We start from the raw sequence: 20,436 nt of genomic DNA, 5'->3' as shown, positions 1-20,436 counted from the left end.
AGGAGAGGCTGGGAGCTGGGGTGACTTCTCAGAAATGGAAAATTTACAGGTATTTCAAAGTGAACCGAGTTTGGGCTGATCACGTGTCCCAGGCTGGCTTTTTGCCTGGTTTTCTCCAGTTTTACCCAATCTGGACAGAGGAACAGGGCAGTGTTGGGATGTGGCATCACTCCCTCTGCTCCCATTCCACACGTGGCAGCTGGACACCTGCCAGGGCAGGGCCGAGCTGCTTCCCTCGGTCCTGGTGGGAATTTGGGACAGTTGAGGAGCTCCACGACAGCCCCACGGTGTCCTGAGCACATCCCCTGCTCCAGGGCCTTGCAGTTCCCTTCCCTTGGAGGGTGCTGGATCCGTGGAACCCTGGAATGGTTTGGGTTGGGAGGGACCTTAAAGCTCATCCACTTCCACCCCCTCCCCTGGGCAGGGACACCTCCCACTGTCCCAGGCTGCTCCCAGCCCCAATGTCCAGCCTGGCCTGGGACACTGCCAGGGATCCAGGGGCAGCCCCAGCTGCTCTGGGCACCCTGTGCCAGGGCCTCACAGGAAGCCATGGATGGGCCTGGCCTTTCCCGTGGGATCTCAGGTGACCACAGCTCTGTCCCCACACCTGCCCAGCTCAGGCTTTGCTGGACACGGCCCCGTGCCCACCTCCCTGCCCTTTTGAACAGCCCCACAGGCTGTGGGTGGCCAGAGGAGGCTGGAGCTGCCACCCCCAAGGACATGAGGCCGCAGCAGGGGGCCTGAGTCCCTGGGGTCAGTGCCCTGCCAGACATCCTGGGATGGTTGGATGGGACGAGGAGCTCACGGCTCCCCCAGCACTGCCAAGGCCACCACTGACCCCTGTCCCCAAGTGCCACTTGTGAAATCCCTCGCAGGATGGGGCCCAGCCCTGCCCTGGGCAGCTGTGCCAGGGCTGGGGCCCAAAGCAGCCGGGCAGGGCAGGCCGTGGAGGAGCAGGAAAAGCAAGTTGTTCCCAGAGCCCCTGCTCCGAGGTTTTTCCTTCTCCTCAAGCTTTCACTCCCACCGACAGTGGAAAACCCAGCGAGGGCTCTGGCTGGGCCCCGGCCCCCAAGGCAGGACCAGGTTTTGCCCAGAGCAGCTGGGGCTGCCCCTGGATCCCTGGCAGTGCCCAGGCCAGGCTGGACATTGGGGCTGGGAGCAGCCTGGGACAGTGGGAGGTGTCCCTGCCCATGGCAGAACTGGGTGGGCTTTAAGGTCCTTCCCACCCAAACCGCTCCATGAATCCATTGATCCTTAACCCCCCAAACCCAAACTTTGGGCAGCCAAACCACCCCCGAGGCGGTGGGGGTGTGGTGGTGTTGCAGTGGGGATACTGCAACACGCATATATCAAACCAGGAGTCCCGTGGAAAGGAAATATATATGGACAGACAGATTCTTGATAGCTGTTTCAGAGATGTTTATTTCTCCAGCCGCATGGCCAGGATCTGCCGAGGAACTGTTCCAGTCACGGGACCAAGGGTCCTTCTGCCCGCGCAGGGAACACAAACCAACCAATGGGAACGGGGCAGGGAAACCCCGTGTCTGTGCCCTCAGGGCCCCTCTCCCAGGGCTACATGGCAGGGGAGGGACCCCAACACCTCACGCGTTTTATTTTAATAAAAGGAGAATGAAAACAACTGGATAAACATAACAAGAACAGTTTCAAAACAAAACAAGCCACCCTCCTGAGTCTTTAAATGTCCAATCAGATTCTGTGAAACATCTTAGGGCTGACAGAAGGGAGACAGGACTCTCTGAGCATGCTTTGTGGGGAAACTGAGGCAGGAGAGGGTTTAACTTCTTCCCTCCCCCTTTTCATCCCCCACTCGGCATTGGAAAGGGATTTTTGGGGAAACAATTGGCAAAAGCATGGTTTTGTGAGGGAAACCATGGATGAAAAAACGGATTGGGAATACACTGGGGGTAATAGGACATAGGGTAAAAGGGAAAGGTGGGATTAGGAAAGGGAAACTGTAGGGGGGGCTTACAATGGAGATATTGTCTAACATGACTATGATTTTTTGCATATATACTGCCTTTTACAGGAACACCATCAGGCCCAGTGACCTGCGATGCTTGTAACCCTTTTCTCCCTAGCACAATTTTGAATTCCACCACCTCTCCATCTCCCAAGCTTGGGATGCATTTTTCAGGGTTATTCTTTTTAATAGCAGTTCTATGCACGAATATGTCTTGCTGGTTGTCACACCTTGTTATAAAACCATAATTTTGCTTAACATTATACCATTTTACTATCCCTAAGGTCTTAGTTACTATGATCTTCTCCTTTTTCCGAGTGGCTGCTGTTTTCTGTCTCGCTGCGTCTTTGCTCTCTCCTTCGGTCGCTCCCGTGTTGGAATTGTCGGGGCTGCTGGTGCCTGCGCGCTCTTCCCGGGGTCGCGTTCGGGGCCTCGCGGGCCGGGCCGGGCCCCGCGGCTCAGTTCTCCGTGTGTCGCCTCCTCTGGTCGCAGTTTCGCTGCCGATGCCGGGCGCTGCACCCACATCTCGGCCGGGCCCCCGAGCGATGACTCCCCCGTGTCCTGCTCCAGCGCGCGTCTCGGCTGGGCGCGGCTCCGCTCCACCGCCATCGCCGCCAGCCGCCGCCCGCGCGCCGCCTCTCTCGGCCGGGCGTTCACGGGGCTCGCTCCACCACGCGCTGCGCAGGGCCGGGCGGGCACCGCCGGGTCCCGCCGCTCCCCACTCCGCCACCGACACCGCGGCTCGGGTGGCTCCGCCCGCGCGCGGGAACTGCCTCGCTGCTGCTCGCAGAGCGCTCGGTGCACGTGGCCTGGGCCGCACGGTCCCTGCGCCAGGCTTCCCTTCGCCAGGACACAGCTGACATTGCTCAACAGTCTCGGTAACAAAATAATATTCACGAAAATATTCTTCCATCGGCATATATTTTGACTCCAGTATTAACTGTGTCCAAACGGTTTTCCAAAAGCCCTTGGTAAGAATTAAATCCCAAGAAACATAGAAAAAGTTCTTAAACAACCATGCCAGGAAGTGTTTCAGTTCTTTTTGAGCTTGAATCAAGCTAAAATTTACAAATCGTTGTTCAAGAATCATTTTAAGTTTAAGATAAATGTCCATATGCGGCTCTGAGAGCCAAGAGTCTTCCCACCGTTCCTCCATAGTTTAGATATGGAATAGCAAAGCAAAACCAAGAAGAGGAATCCAAAGTTTCCAGGGTTTACTCACACAAATCAGTCGCTTAGGGATCGGGGATCGTTCTGCTCTCAATTCTCCACCATTTGTTGCAGTGGGGATCCTGCAACACGCATATATCAAACCAGGAGTCCCGTGGAAAGGAAATATATATGGACAGACAGATTCTTGCTAGCTGTTTCAGAGATGTTTATTTCTCCAGCCGCATGGCCGGAGCTCTGCCCAGGAACTGTTCCAGTCACGGGACCAAGGGTCCTTCTGCCCGCGCAGGGAACACAAACCAAGCAATGGGAACGAGGCTGAGCAGGGGCAGGGAAACCCCGTGTCTGTGCCCTCAGAGCCCCTCTCCCAGGGCTCCATGGCAGGGGAGGGACCCCAACATGGTGGGACCCCCAGGCTGCTCAGAGCTGCCAGACGATGCCGCATGTTGGGAATCTTGGGAAGCAGGAAAGGATTAAAGGGGTTTTCTGGGACACGGGACCTTCCTGTGCCCTTGGCCATGTCCATGTGACAGCTCCCGATCCCGTGGGCTGTTCCTCTTTGCTGCTTGGTATCAGATGATTGCAACTGATTTGAAGGATTTCCTCTGTAATCCAGCGGCTCCTGAGAGCAGGAACGATCCCAAACCGGAGCTCTGTGCCCGTGCCTCGCACATTTCATCCCGGGCTGGAGGGGAAGCCTTGCCCACCCTGCTCCAGCAAGGGCACAGCCTCGCCCTGCCCCGTCCCTGCCCCGTCCCTGCCCCGTCCCTGCCCCGCTGCCTCCCTGGGCTGCTGGCACAGGAGCTGCTCAGCTGGGAAGGAGCCAGGGGATCCCAAATCCCTGCCTGGCTGCGGGGAACCATCCAGCTGGCAGACGGGTCGTGGTCGAGAGGCCATGGAGGTGGGACTGTGTCCAGGTGGGCACAGTCCAGGCATTGCTGGGATTTTGGGGCTTTAACAGACGCTGTTCCTGTGCAGGTACTGAGGCAGGGAGAGCTCTGCCTCGGGGGCACAGCCAGACCTGTGCAACCCTCACCCTGCCACGTGCTCCTCACACCATCCCTGGAGGAGCTGTGGAGGAGCCTGCAGGGACGCTCCCCGTGCAGGGACGCTCCCCGTGCAGGGACGCTCCGTGTGCAGGGACGCTCCCCGTGCAGGGACGCTCCGTGTGCAGGGATGCTCCCCGTGCAGGGATGCTCCCCGTGCAGGGATGCTCCATGTGGCTCCCTGTGCAGGGATGAAGCCTCCCTGAGGTGATGGATCCCCCCCTCAGCCCCCTCAGCACAGCCAGGACACGGTGCCAGCTCCAGACTCTTTAATCTGCCAGCCCTGGCTCACAGCTCAGCACCGGGGATGCTCTCCCCACCCGGCAACACCCCCTGGTCCTCGTGTCCCCCCCAGGCCACACACTCCGGGCCCCTCCCCAGCGCTGGCTGGCCCCAAACAGCATTTCCAGCCTGTAGGAGCCTCTGGAAGGAGAATCCATGGGGGAACCCAACAATCAGGGGTGGAAAATGGGGCTGGGACCCCCAGCCCTGCCTGGAGCATCCCTGCCCCGCCCAGCGAGCAGGCAGGGGCCATCCCAGGGGACAGCCCCAGCCCCAGGTCTGGCAGAGGGACAGCCAGGGGACGCACTGTCACAGCGAGGGGTTTGGGGGGCACCTTGCTCTGTTCTGGGTGTGCTGCCTGGTCCCGTCCCCGCCCTGCTCTGCTCCCTTAGAGCCCCGTCCTGCCGGGGCGGTGGCAGGGCTGCAGGACACCTCCTCAGGGGACAAGGGACACCTCCCTGCTGTCCCCGAGGGACTCGCTCCCTCTGCCTAATTGCTGCTCCCGGCTGTGTCCCCCTGGCCCCGGGGGCTGCCCCTGTCCCCTCCAGCCTCCGGCCCCAGCAGAGGCTGCTCCTTGTCCTGGTCCCTGTGGTCACTCGTGGACATCTCGGCCAGGGCCTCAGCCATGGCCTGGCGGACACTCTCGGTCAGTTCGGGGACATCCTTTGGGCTCAGGCCCCGCGTGTCCACGCTGGGGAGGATTCGGATGGTGCAGGTCCCTGGGAGAGGAGGGAGAAGCCAGGGATGCTGTTAGAGGGTCCTGGCAGGACCTGGGTATTCCCCCGAGCATCTCCACCCCCCGCTGCCTCCCCACACCTCAGTGTCCCACAGACACCCCGCAGGGCCTGACCCCCCTCCAGCCCTGCCCTCGGCCACGGGAACTCCTGCCCGGCCCTTACCGGAGGTGAACCTCTTCTCCTTGGGGCTGAAGAAGTCCCAGTATGGGGAGATCACGATGGGGACAATGGGGACCTGCAGGACACGGGGGGTCAGGGGCATCCCCCAAGCAGAGCCCTGCCCAGGTGGGACCCCAGCTCCTGCCTGTCCCTCCCTGGTCCTGCACAGCACCATGTCCAACCCTGGGCACCAAAACCCCATCCCTGAGGGCCAAACCCCCTCATCCCTGAGGGCCAATCTCCCCCAATCCCTGGGCACCAAACCCCCCCCCCCATCCCTGGGCACCAAACCCCCCCATCCTGAGGGCCAAACCCCCCCATCCCTGAGGGCCAAACCCCCCATCCCTGAGGGCCAAACCCCCCCCCATCCCTGGGCACCAAACCCCCCCATCCCTGAGGGCCAAACCCCCCCATCCCTGAGGGCCAAACCCCCCCCTCCCAATCCCTGGCACCAAACCCCCCTCCCTCAGCCCCAGGGTTCACCCCACCCCCACTCCATCCAGGCTGAGCCGAAGGGGAGGAATCATTTTGGAAAAGGCCTCCAAGGCCATCGAGAGCAACCTTTGACTGAGCACAAGGACGCTCTTACCTGGGCCTGCACGGCCAGGTGGAAAGCGCCCCGCTTGAACGGCAGCATGGATCTGCCCGGGTTCCTGGTGCCCTCCGGGAAAACCCACACTCGGAGCTGCAGGGACAGGGACGGAGGTGACCCCGGGCCTCAGCCAGCTCCGTCCTGCCCCCATCCCCTCACCCCGCGGGTGTTTCCCCACCCCAAGCCCAGTTTTCCTCACGTTCCCCCACTCCAAGCCCAGTTTTCCTCACGTTCTCCTGCTGCATGGTGCTGGCAGTGTGGGAGATGACCTCGATGGCCGTGTCCCTGCGGTGGCGGTCGATGAAGATGATGCCACTGAGCCAACAGGCCCAGCCCACGGTGCCCAGGTAGAGCAGCTCCCGCTTGGCGATGGGCACACAGCGCTCAGGAATGATCTCCACCATTCCTGGGGATGGATGACGTCCATTAACAACATCTTCCCAACCCCGTGGGACTGCCAGCAGAAAAATCACCTTGGAAAACTGCTGGGAGGTGGAAGTCCTCAGCTGGTCAAAGCAGCTGGATATCAGGAATAAGTTTTGCAACAGAAAAATCAGCTTGGAAAATTATTTAGTGCTTGGAATTAAACTTCCCGGGTTGGACAAACCAGCTGGATACTAAGAATACATTTTGAAGCAGAAAAATCAGCTCAGAAAATTATTGACTGCTTGGAAGCTGAATCCCCAGGCTGGACAAACCAGCTGAGCACCAGGAATAAGTTTTGCAGCTCAGCCAGACCCGAGAGGTGATGACTGCAGGGAGGAACTCTCTGGAGAGGCCAAATGACATCAGTGCACAGATTAATTAATCACTCACACCCTAATATAGGACCAGGTTGGGTGTTTTTAGTCTTGATTCAGAGGACTTTAGGCTGTCCCCACGCCAAGAACCACCCGTGGCATCCCCTCCCGTTGTCCCAGTCCTCTCCCTGCGGCACAGCCCCGTCCCAAAAGCTCTCCTGGTCCACTCCCACCACACATCCCCACTCATATCCCGGTGCTGACTCCCCAAAGCGATCCTGGCGCACCCCTGGAGCCCCCCGACGGTGCCGAGGGGCCGCCCCTGCCCCTGCCCCGCACGGCACCCATGAGGTCGAGGGAAGCCTGGTGGTTGCAGACGATCACGAAGGGCCCGGGCAGCCGGAGCCGCTCGGAAGCCGCTCACCCGCCATCCTGATGCCGTAGAAGCGCTTGAGGGGCAGGAGCGCGGCGCGCAGGATCCTGCCAGAGATAAGGGACGAGATAAGGCGGAGGGACACGTGTGGGGAGCAGATCTGCAGCGGCCTGGGGGAGCGGGCTGGGCCAGGCTGGAGCCGGGCTCCGGCTCAGGGAGGCTCGGATTTCTCACACATTGGCAGCTGCTCCCACCTGAGCCGAGCCCGGCTCCTGGCTCAGAGCACAGGGAGCTGCTGGGGACGGAGAGTGACCAGCACGAGGTGGTGGGAGGGAAAAAACAGGATTTTGATGTCCAGGGATGATGGGAAAGCAAAAAGAAAAGGGGTGGGATGGGATGGGGATGGGGATGGGATGGGAGGGGATGGGATGGGATGGGGATGGGGGTGGGGATGGGGATGGGGTGGGGATGGGGATGGATGGGATGGATGGATGGATGGGATGGATGGATGGATGGGATGGGGATGGGATGGGATGGATGGATGGATGGATGGGATGGGATGGGATGGGATGGGATGGGGTGGGGATGGGGGTGGGGATGGGGTGGGGGATGGGGGTGGGATGGGGTGGGGATGGGGGTGGGGATGGGGTGGGATGGGGTGGGGATGGGGGTGGGGATGGGGATGGGATGGGATGGGATGGGGATGGGATGGGATGGGATGGGATGGGGAGGGGATGGGATGGGAGGGATGGGATGGGGATGGGATGGGGATGGGGATGGGGATGGGGATGGGGTGGGGGTGGGGATGGGATGGGATGGGGATGGGATGGGATGGGAGGGGATGGGATGGGGATGGGATGGGAGGGGATGGGGATGGGATGGGAGGGGATGGGATGGGAGGGGATGGGATGGGGATGGGGGTGGGGATGGGGGTGGGGATGGGGGTGGGGATGGGGATGGCGATGGGATGGGATGGGGATGGGATGGGGATGGGATGGATGGGATGGGATGGGATGGGATGGATGGGATGGGATGGGATGGGATGGGATGGGGATGGGATGGGATGGGATGGGATGGGATGGGGATGGGATGGGATGGGATGGGATGGGGTGGGGATTGGGGTGGGGGTGGGATGGGGGTGGGGATGGGATGGGATGGGATGGGATGGGGATGGGATGGGGATGGGATGGGATGGGATGGATGGGATGGGATGGGGATGCGATGGGGATGGGATGGGGATGGGATGGGATGGATGGGATGGGGATGGGGATGGGAGGGATGGGATGGGATGGGATGGGATGGGATGGGATGGGATGGGATGGGATGGGATGGGATGGGGGTGGGGTGGGGATGGGGGTGGGGGTGGGATGGGGGTGGGGATGGAAGGGATGGGATGGGATGGGATGGGGATGGGATGGATGGGGATGGGATGGGGATGGGATGGGATGGGATGGGATGGGATGGGATGGGATGGATGGGATGGGGATGGGATGGGGATGGGATGGGGATGGGGATGGGATGGGATGGGATGGGATGGGGATGGGATGGGATGGGATGGGATGGGATGGGATGGGATGGGGTGGGGATGGGGTGGGGGTGGGATGGGGGTGGGATGGGGATGGGATGGAATGGGATGGGATGGGGATGGGATGGGGATGGGATGGGGATGGGATGGGGATGGGATGGGGATGGGGGTGGGGATGGGATGGGATGGGATGGGGATGGGGATGGGGGTGGGGGATGGGGATGGGGGTGGGGATGGGGTGGGGATGGGATGGGATGGGGATGGGATGGGGATGGGAGTGGGGATGGATGGGGTGGGCATGGGGTGGGGATGGGTCGGGGTGGGCATGGGGTGGGGATGAGGGTGGGGATGAGGGGTGGGGAGTGGGGGTGGGGATGAGGTGGGGTGGGGATGGGGTGGGGATGGGATCTTCACATCCCTGCGAGGACAAACTGCCTCTGCCCAGAGGAGCCTCCCCAGGTGCTCATCTGGATCCGTGTGTGGGACGGAAATCAGATCCCAGAGTCCCAAAGCCAGAGGCGGATCCCACCGCACGGGAGCTGAGCTGGGATGGATGAGCACTGGGGAGGGGTGACAGAAGGACAGGCAGATCCCCAGGGATGCGGATGGCTCCAGGGACTGCCCCTGCAGAGCTTGGTGCTGCGGGGAGAAGGGAAGGAGCGGGGAAGGGAAAACCAGCCCGGCTACATTCCTTGGGGGAATCACAAACCGCTCCAGGGGACCTGCGGGAAGTGCCGGGAAGAGCTGGATGTGGGCGGAAAAGGGGTGTCACACCCCGGCAGGGCTGGACAGGAAGGGGAATATCGGGATGGCAGCGACAGGTGACGCTCGCTCAGTGTGGGAATAATGAGAGGAACGGAGGGAGCAGGGAGCACCAGGCATTCCGGAGATAAAATCCCGGGACGCGCCGGTGTTGGAATGGGGCACCCACAGAGGGTCTGTGCCAGGGTCCCCACATCTGGGGACAGGGCAGGGGACAGGGAAGGGCTCAGCGCCAGGCGGGGTGAGAAGGGAGAAGGAGGCGCCGGGTCCGTGGTATCGCCCATCCCTCGGGAGCCGCGGGCTCGGGGATCCCTGGGGATCCGAGGAGAAACGGTGCCCCAAAGCCAGGACTAATGACAGGGAGGCGCTGCAAGCCGCAGGCTTTGGGATTAGGAGGAGAGGGAGCTGGGCGTGCTGCGCCGGGCACCGAGGTGTCGGTGGGACAAGATAAGGCAGCGCTGATAAGGCAGGGGAGTCACCTCTGCCTCCCTCGGGGATTTCCACTGAGCCGGAAGCGTTGGAGATGCCCTGGGTGCTGGGAGCGCGCAGCATTCCTGCGGGAACGGCCCGGGAGAGGCTGCGCCGAACCTCCGCTGATAGCACCGAACCTCCTCTGATAGCACCGAACCTCCGACTGATAGCACCGAACCTCCTCTGATAACACCGAACCTCTGCAGATAACACCGAACCTCCGCTGATAGCACCGAACCTCCTCTGATAACACCGAACCTCCTCTGATAACACCGAACCTCTGCTGATAACACCGAACCTCCGCTGATAGCACCGAACCTCCGACTGATAGCACCGAACCTCTGCTGATAGCACCGAACCTCTGCTGATAGCACCGAACCTCCTCTGATAGCACCGAACCTCCGACTGATAGCACCGAACCTCCGACTGATAGCACCGAACTTCCTCTGATAGCACCGAACCTCCTCTGATAACACCAAACCTCTGCTGATAACACCGAACCTCCGCTGATAGCACCGAACCTCCTCTGATAACACCGAACCTCTGCTGATAACACCGAACCTCCTCTGATAGCACCGAACCTCCTCTGATAGCACCGAACCTCTGCTGATGGCACCGAACCTCCGCTGATGGCACCGAACCTCCGCTGATGGCACCGAACCTCCTCTGATAGCACCGAACCTCCGACTGATAGCACCGAACCTCAACTGATAACACCGAACCTCCAACTGATAACACTGAACCTCTGCTGATAACACCGAACCTCCAACTGATAACACCGAACCTCTGCTGATAGCACCGAACCTCCGCTGATAACACCGAACCTCTGACTGATAACACCGAACCTCCGACTGATAACACCGAACCTCCTCTGATAACACCGCACCTCTGACCACACTCCTGCCGAGGGCCGGGATCCACCGGGATCCATCCGCACAAACCCTCAGTAAATTCCCCGAGCTGGGATATTTTCCCTGTGCCATAATTGCATCCCTCACCCATCCTCCTGGCTCACCCCGCCAGGAATCCAGCAATGGGATTGCGACACCCTGAGAGCACCCAGACCTTCCTCCGGTGTTGCACAGCGATTTCATCTCAGTGATGTTATCTCCCTGCTTCCGCCCCCGGGAGCGAGCACGAGTCGGGACATGGCTGTGATCAGGACATGGCTGTGATGGGGACATGGCTGTGACAGGGACATGGGTGTGACGGGGACATGGGTGGGATCGGGACATGGGTGGGATCGGGACAGCTGATGGCACCAAGGCATCCCAAAATCATAAAACCATGGAATAGTTTGGGTTGGGAGGGGCTTTAAAGCCCCTCCAGTGCCACCCCTGCCATGGGCAGGGACACCTCCCACTGTCCCAGGCTGCTCCCAGCCCCATCCAGCCTGGCCTGGGACACTGCCAGGGATCCAGGGGCAGCCATGGAATAACGTGCCAGGGCCTCTCCACTCTCAATCCCTCTGCCAAAGTGCTGTTCCCGGGTCTCCCATGGGAAAACCAGTGCCAGGCTCACAGCACTGGGCGTGTGTTTGCCCCTTGCCCTGATGGCACCTCCAAACTCCCCTGTCACCCACCCCAGTGATGACCCCAACATTGCCACGGCCAGGAACGATCCCTTTTATGTCATCTCACCCCTCAGGGACCACAAATCCCAACTCCATCGTGGCCTGACCCTCCCTGGGCACCGCCAGCACCTCTCACACCACAGGGTGCACCTTCGCTGCCACAGGACGTGACCACAGCCCTCGCCGTGGCCCCGGGGCGGTGCCACCAGCTGTGGGTCACACATCCAGGGCAGGACAGAGCCCGTGGCCACAAACCACGCGATTTCCTCCAGCTGAGCCAAGCCCCAGCCAGCTCCCCCATCCCCAGCCCACACTCACTTCATGTTCTCCACGGAGCGGCCCCGGAAGGCGGCGAAGGGGGACAGCAGGGTGGCCGTGGCCACGATCCAGCAGTTGAAAAAGGCCACCTTGAGGAGGTACTGGAAGGGGGGGCTGCACCTGTAGAGCAGCAGCGCTGCCAGGGGCAGGAGCAGCAGCCCGTGGAGCAGCAGCACGTCCATGGTGCCGCCCGGAGCTCAGCCACGGCCCGGGAGGGGATCGGGCGAGTGGCCGCGGCTGCCAGGAGCGTGGCAGGTGAATCAGGAGCATCCTGCGTGGGCGGCTGGGGCTGGCCCAGGGGAAGGCTCAGCGTGGATCTCATCCCGGGGATGGAGCGGCTCAGGTGGAAGCAGGACACCCCCCCAAGGGCGGAGAGTGGCCCTGAGTCACACCGGGACCCTGAGTCACCCGAGGTGCCACCGCCGGGCTGTTGGGAGCCATGGCAGTGACTCCAGATTGACGAGATCAGATTTGCTGCTCACAAGTGCCCTTGTCCTGGGAACCTCTCCTGGCCACGGGGATGCCAGCCCTGGGAAAGGGAGTGCCAGCTGCTGGGGCCAGCAGGAGCTGCTCCTGCTCCGTGGCCATCACCCCAGCCAGGCTGGCCACAGCCGCCCAAACCTCCCCCTGCACAGCACCCGCATTCTTGGCAGGCATCTCCCACCCGGAGTGGCAGCGGGAGAGCAGCACCAGCGCTCCCAGCCCCGCTCAGTCCGGGCAGCAGGAGCCCCTCTGCCCTCCCCTCCCAGGGCCCAGCGTCTGTCCCCAAGGTCCCCACAGCGCCTGGGGGCCGAGCTGTGCCAGCCCCCGCTGCTAGCCCTTGGCCCAGTTGGCAGCCAGGGGCTGTGTGCAGGAGGTGTTTTCGCAGTGCAATTAGCACAGGCTGTAATTAACCTCTCCTCCTGCTCCGGTGCCTCGCACTGCACACACAGGATCCAGGCCAGCCCCCTGAAATCTCCGGCCTTGCTTTTGGACACCAAGTTCTCGTCCCAGCAGGGACACCGGGCTGGTGCCAGCCCCCAGCAGCCTCTCCCAGCCCCGCTGGTCCATGGCCCAAATCAGGGAATCACAGAATTCCAGGATGGTTTGGGTGGGAAGGACCTCAGAGCCCCTCCAGTGCCAGCCCTGCCGTGGCAGGGACACCTCCCACTGTCCCAGGCTGCTCCCAGCCCCAATGTCCAGCCTGGCCTGGGCACTGCCAGGGCTGGGGAAGGAGGGACATCCCTGTGCTGCTGCCCGGAGCCATCGGGTCAGTCCTGACCCCAGTCAGGAGCTGGGAGCAGTGAGATCCCCTCGTGCCTCCCCAAAACAGCCCCAGTGGGGGCTCCAGGGGTCTCCAGTCCCCCCTGGCCACTCCTGGGGAGGTGTCACATCCCCTGGGACATCCCAGCCCTCCTGACCCCACCCCCCAGCAGGACCTGCCCTCAGCCCAGCCATCGCTGGCCCCGCTGTGCCCGGCTGCTCTTCCCACCCACGCCTTCCCCGGCCCCTGCAGGTGACAGAGATGTCCCCAGGCTCTGGCCATGCTGGAGGGTGCCCCAGTTTGACCAGTAACCCCAGGGTTACGTCCAGCAGGGGTGTTGCAATGCCCATCGATTGCTTCACCCTCCCATTCCTCTCATTATTCTCATATTAAAGCCAAGATTGGGTCACATCTCGAGCCCACCCTTCCTGTCCAGCCCATCCCAGGTGACTCCTCACCTCCTCCTTCCCATTCTGTGTCCGTCTGGGCACCTTTGGGCACCAGCCTGGCCTCCCATCCCTCCCAACAAACCCAGCTTTGCCCTTGGATGGCTCCTCCAGTCCCTCCCAGCTGGAGGAGTTGGACCTTCCTCAGGGAATGCACCGTGCCTCTGCTGCTCCACACCTGGGAGCTGCTCCAGGAGCCAGGCTGGGGGAGATCTGCCCGTTCAGAGCACAGGGAGGCTAAATCCTGCCTTCCAGGGGCACAGGAGGGGCAGGGCAGCCCAAGGAGGGGTTTGAGGTGCCCTTCTGCATCCTCTGAGCTCCAGACCACCGGGCTGAGCTCTCCTGCCAGGAACTCTGCTCCAGGGAAAAGCCTGGAACCCCCTAGGGCAGAGCAGAGCAGGGCTGGTGACCCTCCGTGGGGCTGGGGAGGTGGCACAGGCAGGGGACAGCTCCCGGCACCCCAAAGCCTCCACTGCCCTCCTCCTCCTGCTGCCTGTGGAGCAGAGGGGTGCTGGATCCCGGGAATCTCCGCGATTTCCTCTTTCGGGCCGCTCTCCCAACCACGGCCCCACCGAGATCCTGCTCTCGCTGTGCTCAGCCAGGAGATCCCACCCTGGAGCTTCCAGCACCAGCCCCAGCACCCCAGGCACTGATAGACCCCCCCCAACACCCCCCCAGCACCCCCAGGCACTGACAGATCCTCCCCAAACCCCTCCTGACCCCCCAGCACCCCCCAGGCACTGACAGATCCCCCCAACACCCTCTCAGCACCCCCAGGCACTGACAGACCCCCCAACACCCCCAACACCCCCCCAGCACCCCCAGGCACTGACAGATCCTCCCCAGACCCCTCCTGACCCCCTGGCACCCCTCAGGCACTGACAGCCCCCCAACACCCCCCCCCAGCACCCCCAGGCACTGACAGATCCCTCCCAGACCCCTTCTGACCCCCCCAGCACCCCCCAGGCACTGACAGACCCCCCAACACCCCCTCAGCACCCCCAGGCACTGACAGATCCCCCCCGACTCCCCCCAGCACCCCTCAAGTTCTGACAAGCCCCCCAGGACCCCTCTCATCACCCCGGCAGCCCCAAGCACTCACAGACCGCCCCCCCCCCCAGCCCCGAGGGAGCCGCTGCCCTCAGGCACGGAGCCACCAGCCCGTGTAATTACAGGCGCTTAATTAGCGACAGCAGGGTGCTCTCTTAACAAAGCCAGTTAATCGCAGGCGATGCTGCACTGGGGGCTGGAGGGGCTGGCACCACCTGCACTGGGGACATCCCCCTGTGCCCGCCCCCGGGCACACAGCACAGCCCGTGCCAGCCCGGCCCCGCGGCTCGGCAGTGCCCAGCTGGGAGCGGGGGGGCACCGGGGTTGGTGACAGGGCTGGGACACCCCTGCCCTGGGGGGCTCACGGGGGGAAACCACCCCAAAAGATGGGAGTCGTGGAGCGTCCATCCGGGATCTTTGGATCGGGGGTGCCGAGCTCACGGCCTCCGCTCCTCCGCGCTGTAGAACTCTGTGGGACAAGGGGGTGCCGGGGTTCCAGCCATGGGATGGGATCCGTGGGGTGGGATGGGATGGGATGGGATGGGATGGATGGGATGGGATGGGATGGGATGGGATGGGATGGGGATGGGGATGGGATGGGATGGGGTGGGATGGGATGGGGATGGGATGGGATCCATGGGATGGGATCCATGGGATGGGATCCATGGGGTGGGATGGGATGGGATCATGGGATGGGATGGGATCCATGGGATGGGATGGGATGGGATCCGTGGGGTGGGATGGGATGGGATCCATGGGATGGGATGGATGGGATGGGATGGGATGGGATGGGATGGGATGGAGACAGGGAGAAGGGAAGCTCAGCATGGGGAGATGGAAGCTGGAGGGAAAGCTGTTCCTGTCTATGGGGCTATGGGGACGATGGCCCCCATGGTGACCTTACCCGCTGCTGGGGGGAACGCCGGGTCCCACTGTCCCGGTGGCGCTGGGGGCGGCGGGGGGGGCACAGCTCTGCTGGAGCGGAGCAGGGACAGGTGAGCGATGCGGTGACGGTGTCCCTGTGTCCCCGCTGCGGCTGGCAGCGCTGCCACGCCGAGGCCAGCGTGTGGCAGGTGGCACCGAGCCCCCGTCACTCACCGCTCGTCCCCAGGTGAGGAGCGCAGGAACCGCACGGGCACCGGAGCCGGGCCGGGAGCAGGGCCGGGAGCAGGACCGGGGTAGGGGATGTAGTGATGGTGGAACACCACGGCCTCCTCCTCCTCGCCCTGCGAGGGCCCCGCAGGCGCCTGCGGGGAGGGGCAAGGGCAGGAGGGACAAGGGCAGGGCTGGGCCGGCCCCGGGGCTCCCGGAGCGCCGCTGCCCAGGGGTCACCCCCGGCTGCTGCCCTGGCTGGGCTCGGTGCCACACAAAGCCCCGGGGGCAGGGGGGTGGCGGCCCCGCAGGTGGGACCGAACCGCCGCGGGAAGAGCCTGTTTGGTGCGCCCGGGAGCCGTCTGAGCCGGCCCTGCGCTGGTGGCACTGCGGGGCAGGGGGCAGCGCCAGGCGGTGCCAGCTGGCAGCGAGCTCGGCCCTGCCCCGGGAGCAGCGCTGCTCCCCCCAGGAGATGAGTTGCATGGTTAAATGCCAGCCCCTGCCTGAGGGGCTGTGCTTCCAGAGGGCCCCGGCCCTTCCCAGCTGGGCTGAACCTCGGCCCAAGGGCCTGGACGGGGTCTGAGCTGTCCCAGCTGGGGCTCCAACCACGGCCGAGAGCCCCAAACCCCAAAGGGCTGTACTGAGCTGGGCTGGGACCCCCCAGGTGCTGCACCCAGAGGGTCCCAAAACGGGATGCGGGGATCCCGCTCTCCTGGACAGCCTTGGGAAGGTCCCTCTGCCCCCTCTTTGGGTCCCTCTGCCCCCTCTTTGGGTCCCTCTGCCCCCTCTTTGGTCCCTCTGCCCCCTCTTTGGGTCCCTTTGCCCCCTCTTTGGGTCCCTTTGCCCCCTCTTTGGGTTCCTCTGCCCCCTCTTTGGTCCCTCTGCCCACCCAGCCCCCCTGAGGCTCACCTGGGCAGGGGCTGGGGCTGGCCCCACGCCGGGGGATGTCAGAGCTGCCACGGCCAGGCCGTGCATCAGCAGCTGGTGCATTTGGGAGCTCTGAATCAGCATCAACTCCATCAGGTCTGCCGGAGAATTGGAGATTCTGCATCAGAGAGGGAGCAGGTGGAGGGCAGGAGGGCACAGCCCGGGCTGAGTGCCTGGGATGGGGCGGCCCCGGGGCTCCTCCCTGTTCCCAAGCAGTGGGAGCAAAGCCAGACTTCCCCCACGCCCATCTGGAAGCCCCGGGTGATGTTTAAAAATTATTTGGCTTGGATAAAGCTCGAAATTTGCCAAATTTGAGCCTTTTCTTCCCTGCAAATGTGACTGAACATCTGGGCTGGCTCACACGGGGTGGTTACTAGGGCTGGAGGCACCAGACTTTCCACCCATTCCGGGGAGAATTTTTCCAGCCCTGGAAGTGCTCAGGGGCTTGGGAAGCGCCTGCCCTGGCACCAGCTGGCAGAGGCAGTGACCTTGGGTGGCAATGAGCATGCCAGGGTCAGCTCTGCTCTGTGCACAGGGGCTCAGAGCCCCCCGAAGGGGCAGGAGCTGGGGCTGGACCACTGGGGGTGATCCCTGGATCCCAATCCCCACTCCTGGGAGCTGGATCCAGGGGAGGAGCAGGGTGGGGATGCTCAGAGCCTCCTCCACCCCTGCCTGGCTCCACAGGAGGAGCTGGCCCAGGGCAGTGTCCCTGTCCCCTCGGCTGGGTGGCCACACTGGGGGTGGCTGCTGAGGCCAATCCCCACAGAGGAAACACCAAATCTGGCGCTGCATCCCCAAAAAGCATCCCCATTTTCTGCAGGTGTGAAATCCCCCTGGAAAATTCCCATAAACCTGTTGTATTCCCCTGAGATCCTGTTGGCTTCATCCACCCAGGGCAGCTGGGGCTGCCCCTGGATCCCTGGCAGTGTCCCAGGCCAGGCTGGATGACACCTGGAGCACCCAGGACAGTGGGAGGTGTCCCTGCCAGGGCAGGGCTGGCACTGGAGGGGCTTTGAGGTCCCTTCCCACCCAAACCATTCTGGGATTCCCTGGTTCCATGACCTGGAGCTGGGGTAAAGAAGGGTTTGGACCTTCCCATACCCCATGTGCCGGATCCCCAGAGGCTCCAGAGCTGCAAGGCTGGGCCCCCAGGACACCAGGAGGTGGCTGACCCTCAAGCAGGAGCATCCCAGCACATCCTGGGACTCTGCTGAGCCGGATCCAGGAGCATCCCAGCAGCCAGGAATTGAACCGGGCTGGGACACGAAGCGCTGGAAGCTCTGAGTGGATCCCACCCGTCCCACAGGGGCCAGGCTGGGGCTCTCTTTCCTTTCCACGCTGATTTTCAGCATCATTTTTCCTCCCCGGATTTTTAAGGGCAGCTCCACCTTCCCCCTCCCCACAGCACGAGGTCACTTTGCCCATGGTGTGTCCCTGGTGACCCCAGACCCTGTCCCTGCTGTCCCCAGTGACCACAGCCCCTGTCCCTGGTGACCCCAGCCCCTGTCCCTGGTGACCACAGCCCCTGTCCCTGGTGACCCCAGACCCTGTCCCTGCTGTCCCCACTGACCACAGCCCCTGTCCCTGCTGTCCCCAGTGACCCAAACCCCTGTCCCTGCTGTCGCCCCTCAGTCCAGATTGCTGCAGCCTGGGGGGGCACAAAGTTGGGTGAAGCCCCTCTGGACACAGCCCAGGGTTCCAATCCCCCCTCGCAGTCCCAAGGAGCCCGTGGCACCCCGCCTTTCCCTGGGGATGCCCGCAGGAAATGGAGTTTTGGAGAACAAAATCGGGTGAATTAAAAAAAGAAAAAAAAGAAAAAAATCCAGCCCCAAACTGTTCCCCGGGAGCATCTTGGAGCCCAGACTCGGTAAAACCCCCCAAAATCCCATGCCGTGGGGCCGAACTCCATCCAAGGACGGGATGGACGTTTCGAGTGTGGCTCAGCCCCCTCTCACCCTGGAAAAGGCTGGGAAAGAGAAGCGGCTGAAGCCAGGCCGGGTTTAGCGCTGCCCTCTCCCCGCCCTGCCCCACGCACCTCCCCGGCCGGGCGGGGGTCCCGCGGGGGCGGCCCCGGGCCCCGGGAGCTGCTGGAGGATCAGAACCGGCGGCCTCGACGCGGGGGCGGCTCCGGGGGGGGATCCCACGGAGCGGAGCTGGAAGGAAAACCCGGGATTGCAAATTCCTGGGGCGGGAGAGGACAGAGGGGACAGGGGTGGTGGCAGGAGGGAGAGAGGGGACAGGGGTGGTGGCAGGAGGGAGGGGACAGGGGTGGTGGCAGGAGGAGCAGGGGGCCCGGGGGGAGCAGGACGCGAGCCCTGGAGAAGGGAATGGTCGCTCTCCCCTGGTTTACCCGGGGACACCGCCCTCCCATCCTGGGTGACTTCCAGACCCGGAGAGTCCCCACCTCGGGGGACACGTCCCTGTGCCGGGATGGCCGCTCGGGGTCTGCAGGGTGCCCCAGTGCGCACCCAAGTCCCCGAGCCCAACCTCTCTCCCCTCCCGCCCCGTCCCATCTCCCACCCTCATCCCACAAATCCAGAAGCAGGAGCGCTCCCGGGGCTCACCCCGTGTGGGACGAGGAAGGTCCCGGCTGGGGGGTCCCCCCAGAGCCCGCGGGGGTCCCCGGCTGCTCCCCCCTCCATGGTTCGGGTGCGAGGGGAGCGGAGCTGCGGGAGCCGGGATCGTCTCCAGGGCTCCTGGGAGAAACAAACCCTGCCCGGAGGGAGGCCCGGCCGGGCCAGGAATGTCCCCGGGCTGGTTTTCCCGGCAGGAAATCCCCGGGAAAGGTGCTGGGGATACCGGACTGGGGTGTCCGTGTGTCCCCTCGGGGCTGGGCCGTGTCCCCGACCCTGTGCCTCGTGGGGGGGGGGGGGGGGTGGAAGGAGCAGTTAATGGGATCTGAGCCTCATTAGGGAATGGGAGGGGCGTTGGGTTAATGAAGTCTCCTCAAAATTGGGGATGCGACCCTCAAAGTCTCCCCTAAAATTTGGATGGTGACTCCAGAGACCTCCAAAATTCTCAACAAAAACTGGGGTTGGGAACCACAGAAACCTCCTCAAAATCTCCCCAAAATTGGGGATGGGATCCCCAGAGACCCCCTCCCAGAATATGGGTAGGAACCCTCAAAAGTCTCCCCAAAATTTGGGATGAGATCCTCAGAACCACCCCCCCCCCCAAAAAAAAACAACCTGAGGATGGGACGTCCAAACGTTTTCCCGAAAATTTGGGTGGGAACCCCAGAGGCCCCCAAAAGTCCTCCCAAAATTGCGGGTGGGAACCACAGAGCTCGCCCCCAAAATGTCCCCGAAATTGGGGATGGGACCCCCGGAGACCCCTGCCGCGGGTCCTTCCCAGGATGTTCCCAAGAGGATTCGTGCCCAGCAGGGCACAGCCGGCTCCTGTTTCCCCCCGGCGGAGAGCTCAGCGTGTCCCAGCTCATCCCAGGAAATCCCGGGAATGGGGAATCTGCAGAAAACATTGAATTCCAGCAAAATCCACTTTGTCCGCCCAGAGACCGCAACCGATGCCAGCCCCCCGGCCTCAGGCGCCTCCCCCAGCAGCGCTTCCCGGGCCGCTCCTCCGGGAGATTTCCATGGATATCCCATCCCAGATCTGCCGTGCCCCGGCAGCGCCGGTCTGGGAGCTTTTCCCAGGGTTCCAGCGCGTGGCCAGCTCTGCTTGGAACGGATCTCTCCCAGAACTCTCGTTCTGCCCCAGAGCGGCACCGGAGACCCCCCAAACTCCAGGGAGGAGCTCCGAGCCCGGCTGCCTCAGCCCCCCAGCCCTTGGCTCCAGTCCGGGCTATTTTCTGCTTGATTGGATTTTCCTCTGTGTTCCTCATTTTCCCAACCCCCTCTGGATTGCTTTTCTGCCTTTTGTTATCATCCTAAATTCCCATTATTTGCCCATTTAATTACTGTGCTGCTTCCTGCCCGTTTTGGCAGAGCCC

General features: G+C 62.9%; 2 protein-coding genes across 2 annotated transcripts; both read right to left on the bottom strand.

Moving 5' to 3' along the window:
* Positions 1-4,452: 4,452 nt before the first annotated feature.
* Positions 4,453-12,453, bottom strand: LOC120411386 (1-acyl-sn-glycerol-3-phosphate acyltransferase alpha-like). The gene is given in 7 exon segments (XM_039565882.1): positions 4,453-5,198; positions 5,379-5,451; positions 5,965-6,060; positions 6,198-6,373; positions 7,052-7,106; positions 7,109-7,187; positions 11,730-12,453. Coding segments are annotated over 7 exon segments (891 nt in total). The 5' UTR covers positions 11,912-12,453; the 3' UTR covers positions 4,453-4,968.
* Positions 12,454-14,564: 2,111 nt separating this feature from the next.
* Positions 14,565-19,167, bottom strand: PRR29 (proline rich 29). Its single transcript, XM_039565582.1, has 6 exons — positions 19,052-19,167; positions 18,523-18,640; positions 16,470-16,612; positions 15,567-15,715; positions 15,373-15,440; positions 14,565-14,937 (listed from the first exon to the last, which is right to left on the bottom strand). The coding sequence occupies exons 1-6, from the start codon at positions 19,127-19,129 to the stop codon at positions 14,906-14,908; spliced, it is 588 nt and encodes a 195-aa protein (XP_039421516.1). The 5' UTR covers positions 19,130-19,167; the 3' UTR covers positions 14,565-14,905.
* Positions 19,168-20,436: the final 1,269 nt, after the last annotated feature.

Source organism: Corvus cornix, chromosome 27, assembly GCF_000738735.6.
Source record: "Corvus cornix cornix isolate S_Up_H32 chromosome 27, ASM73873v5, whole genome shotgun sequence".
Taxonomy (NCBI): Eukaryota; Metazoa; Chordata; class Aves; order Passeriformes; family Corvidae; genus Corvus; species Corvus cornix.
The sequence above is the reverse complement of the archived record's forward strand: the minus strand, read 5'-3'. Positions and strand labels throughout refer to the sequence as shown.

Coding starts and splice junctions, on each gene's coding strand:
- PRR29 (XM_039565582.1), bottom strand. CDS start 19,129: ATGGAGGGGGGAGCAGCCGGGGACCCCCGCGGGCTCTGGGGGGACCCC. Junction 15,716..16,469: donor CAGCCCCAGCCCCTGCCCAG/GTGAGCCTCAGG, acceptor CCCTCCCCGCAG/GCGCCTGCGGGGCCCTCGCA. Junction 15,441..15,566: donor TCCTCACCTGGGGACGAGCG/GTGAGTGACGGG, acceptor CCGCTCCAGCAG/AGCTGTGCCCCCCCCGCCGC.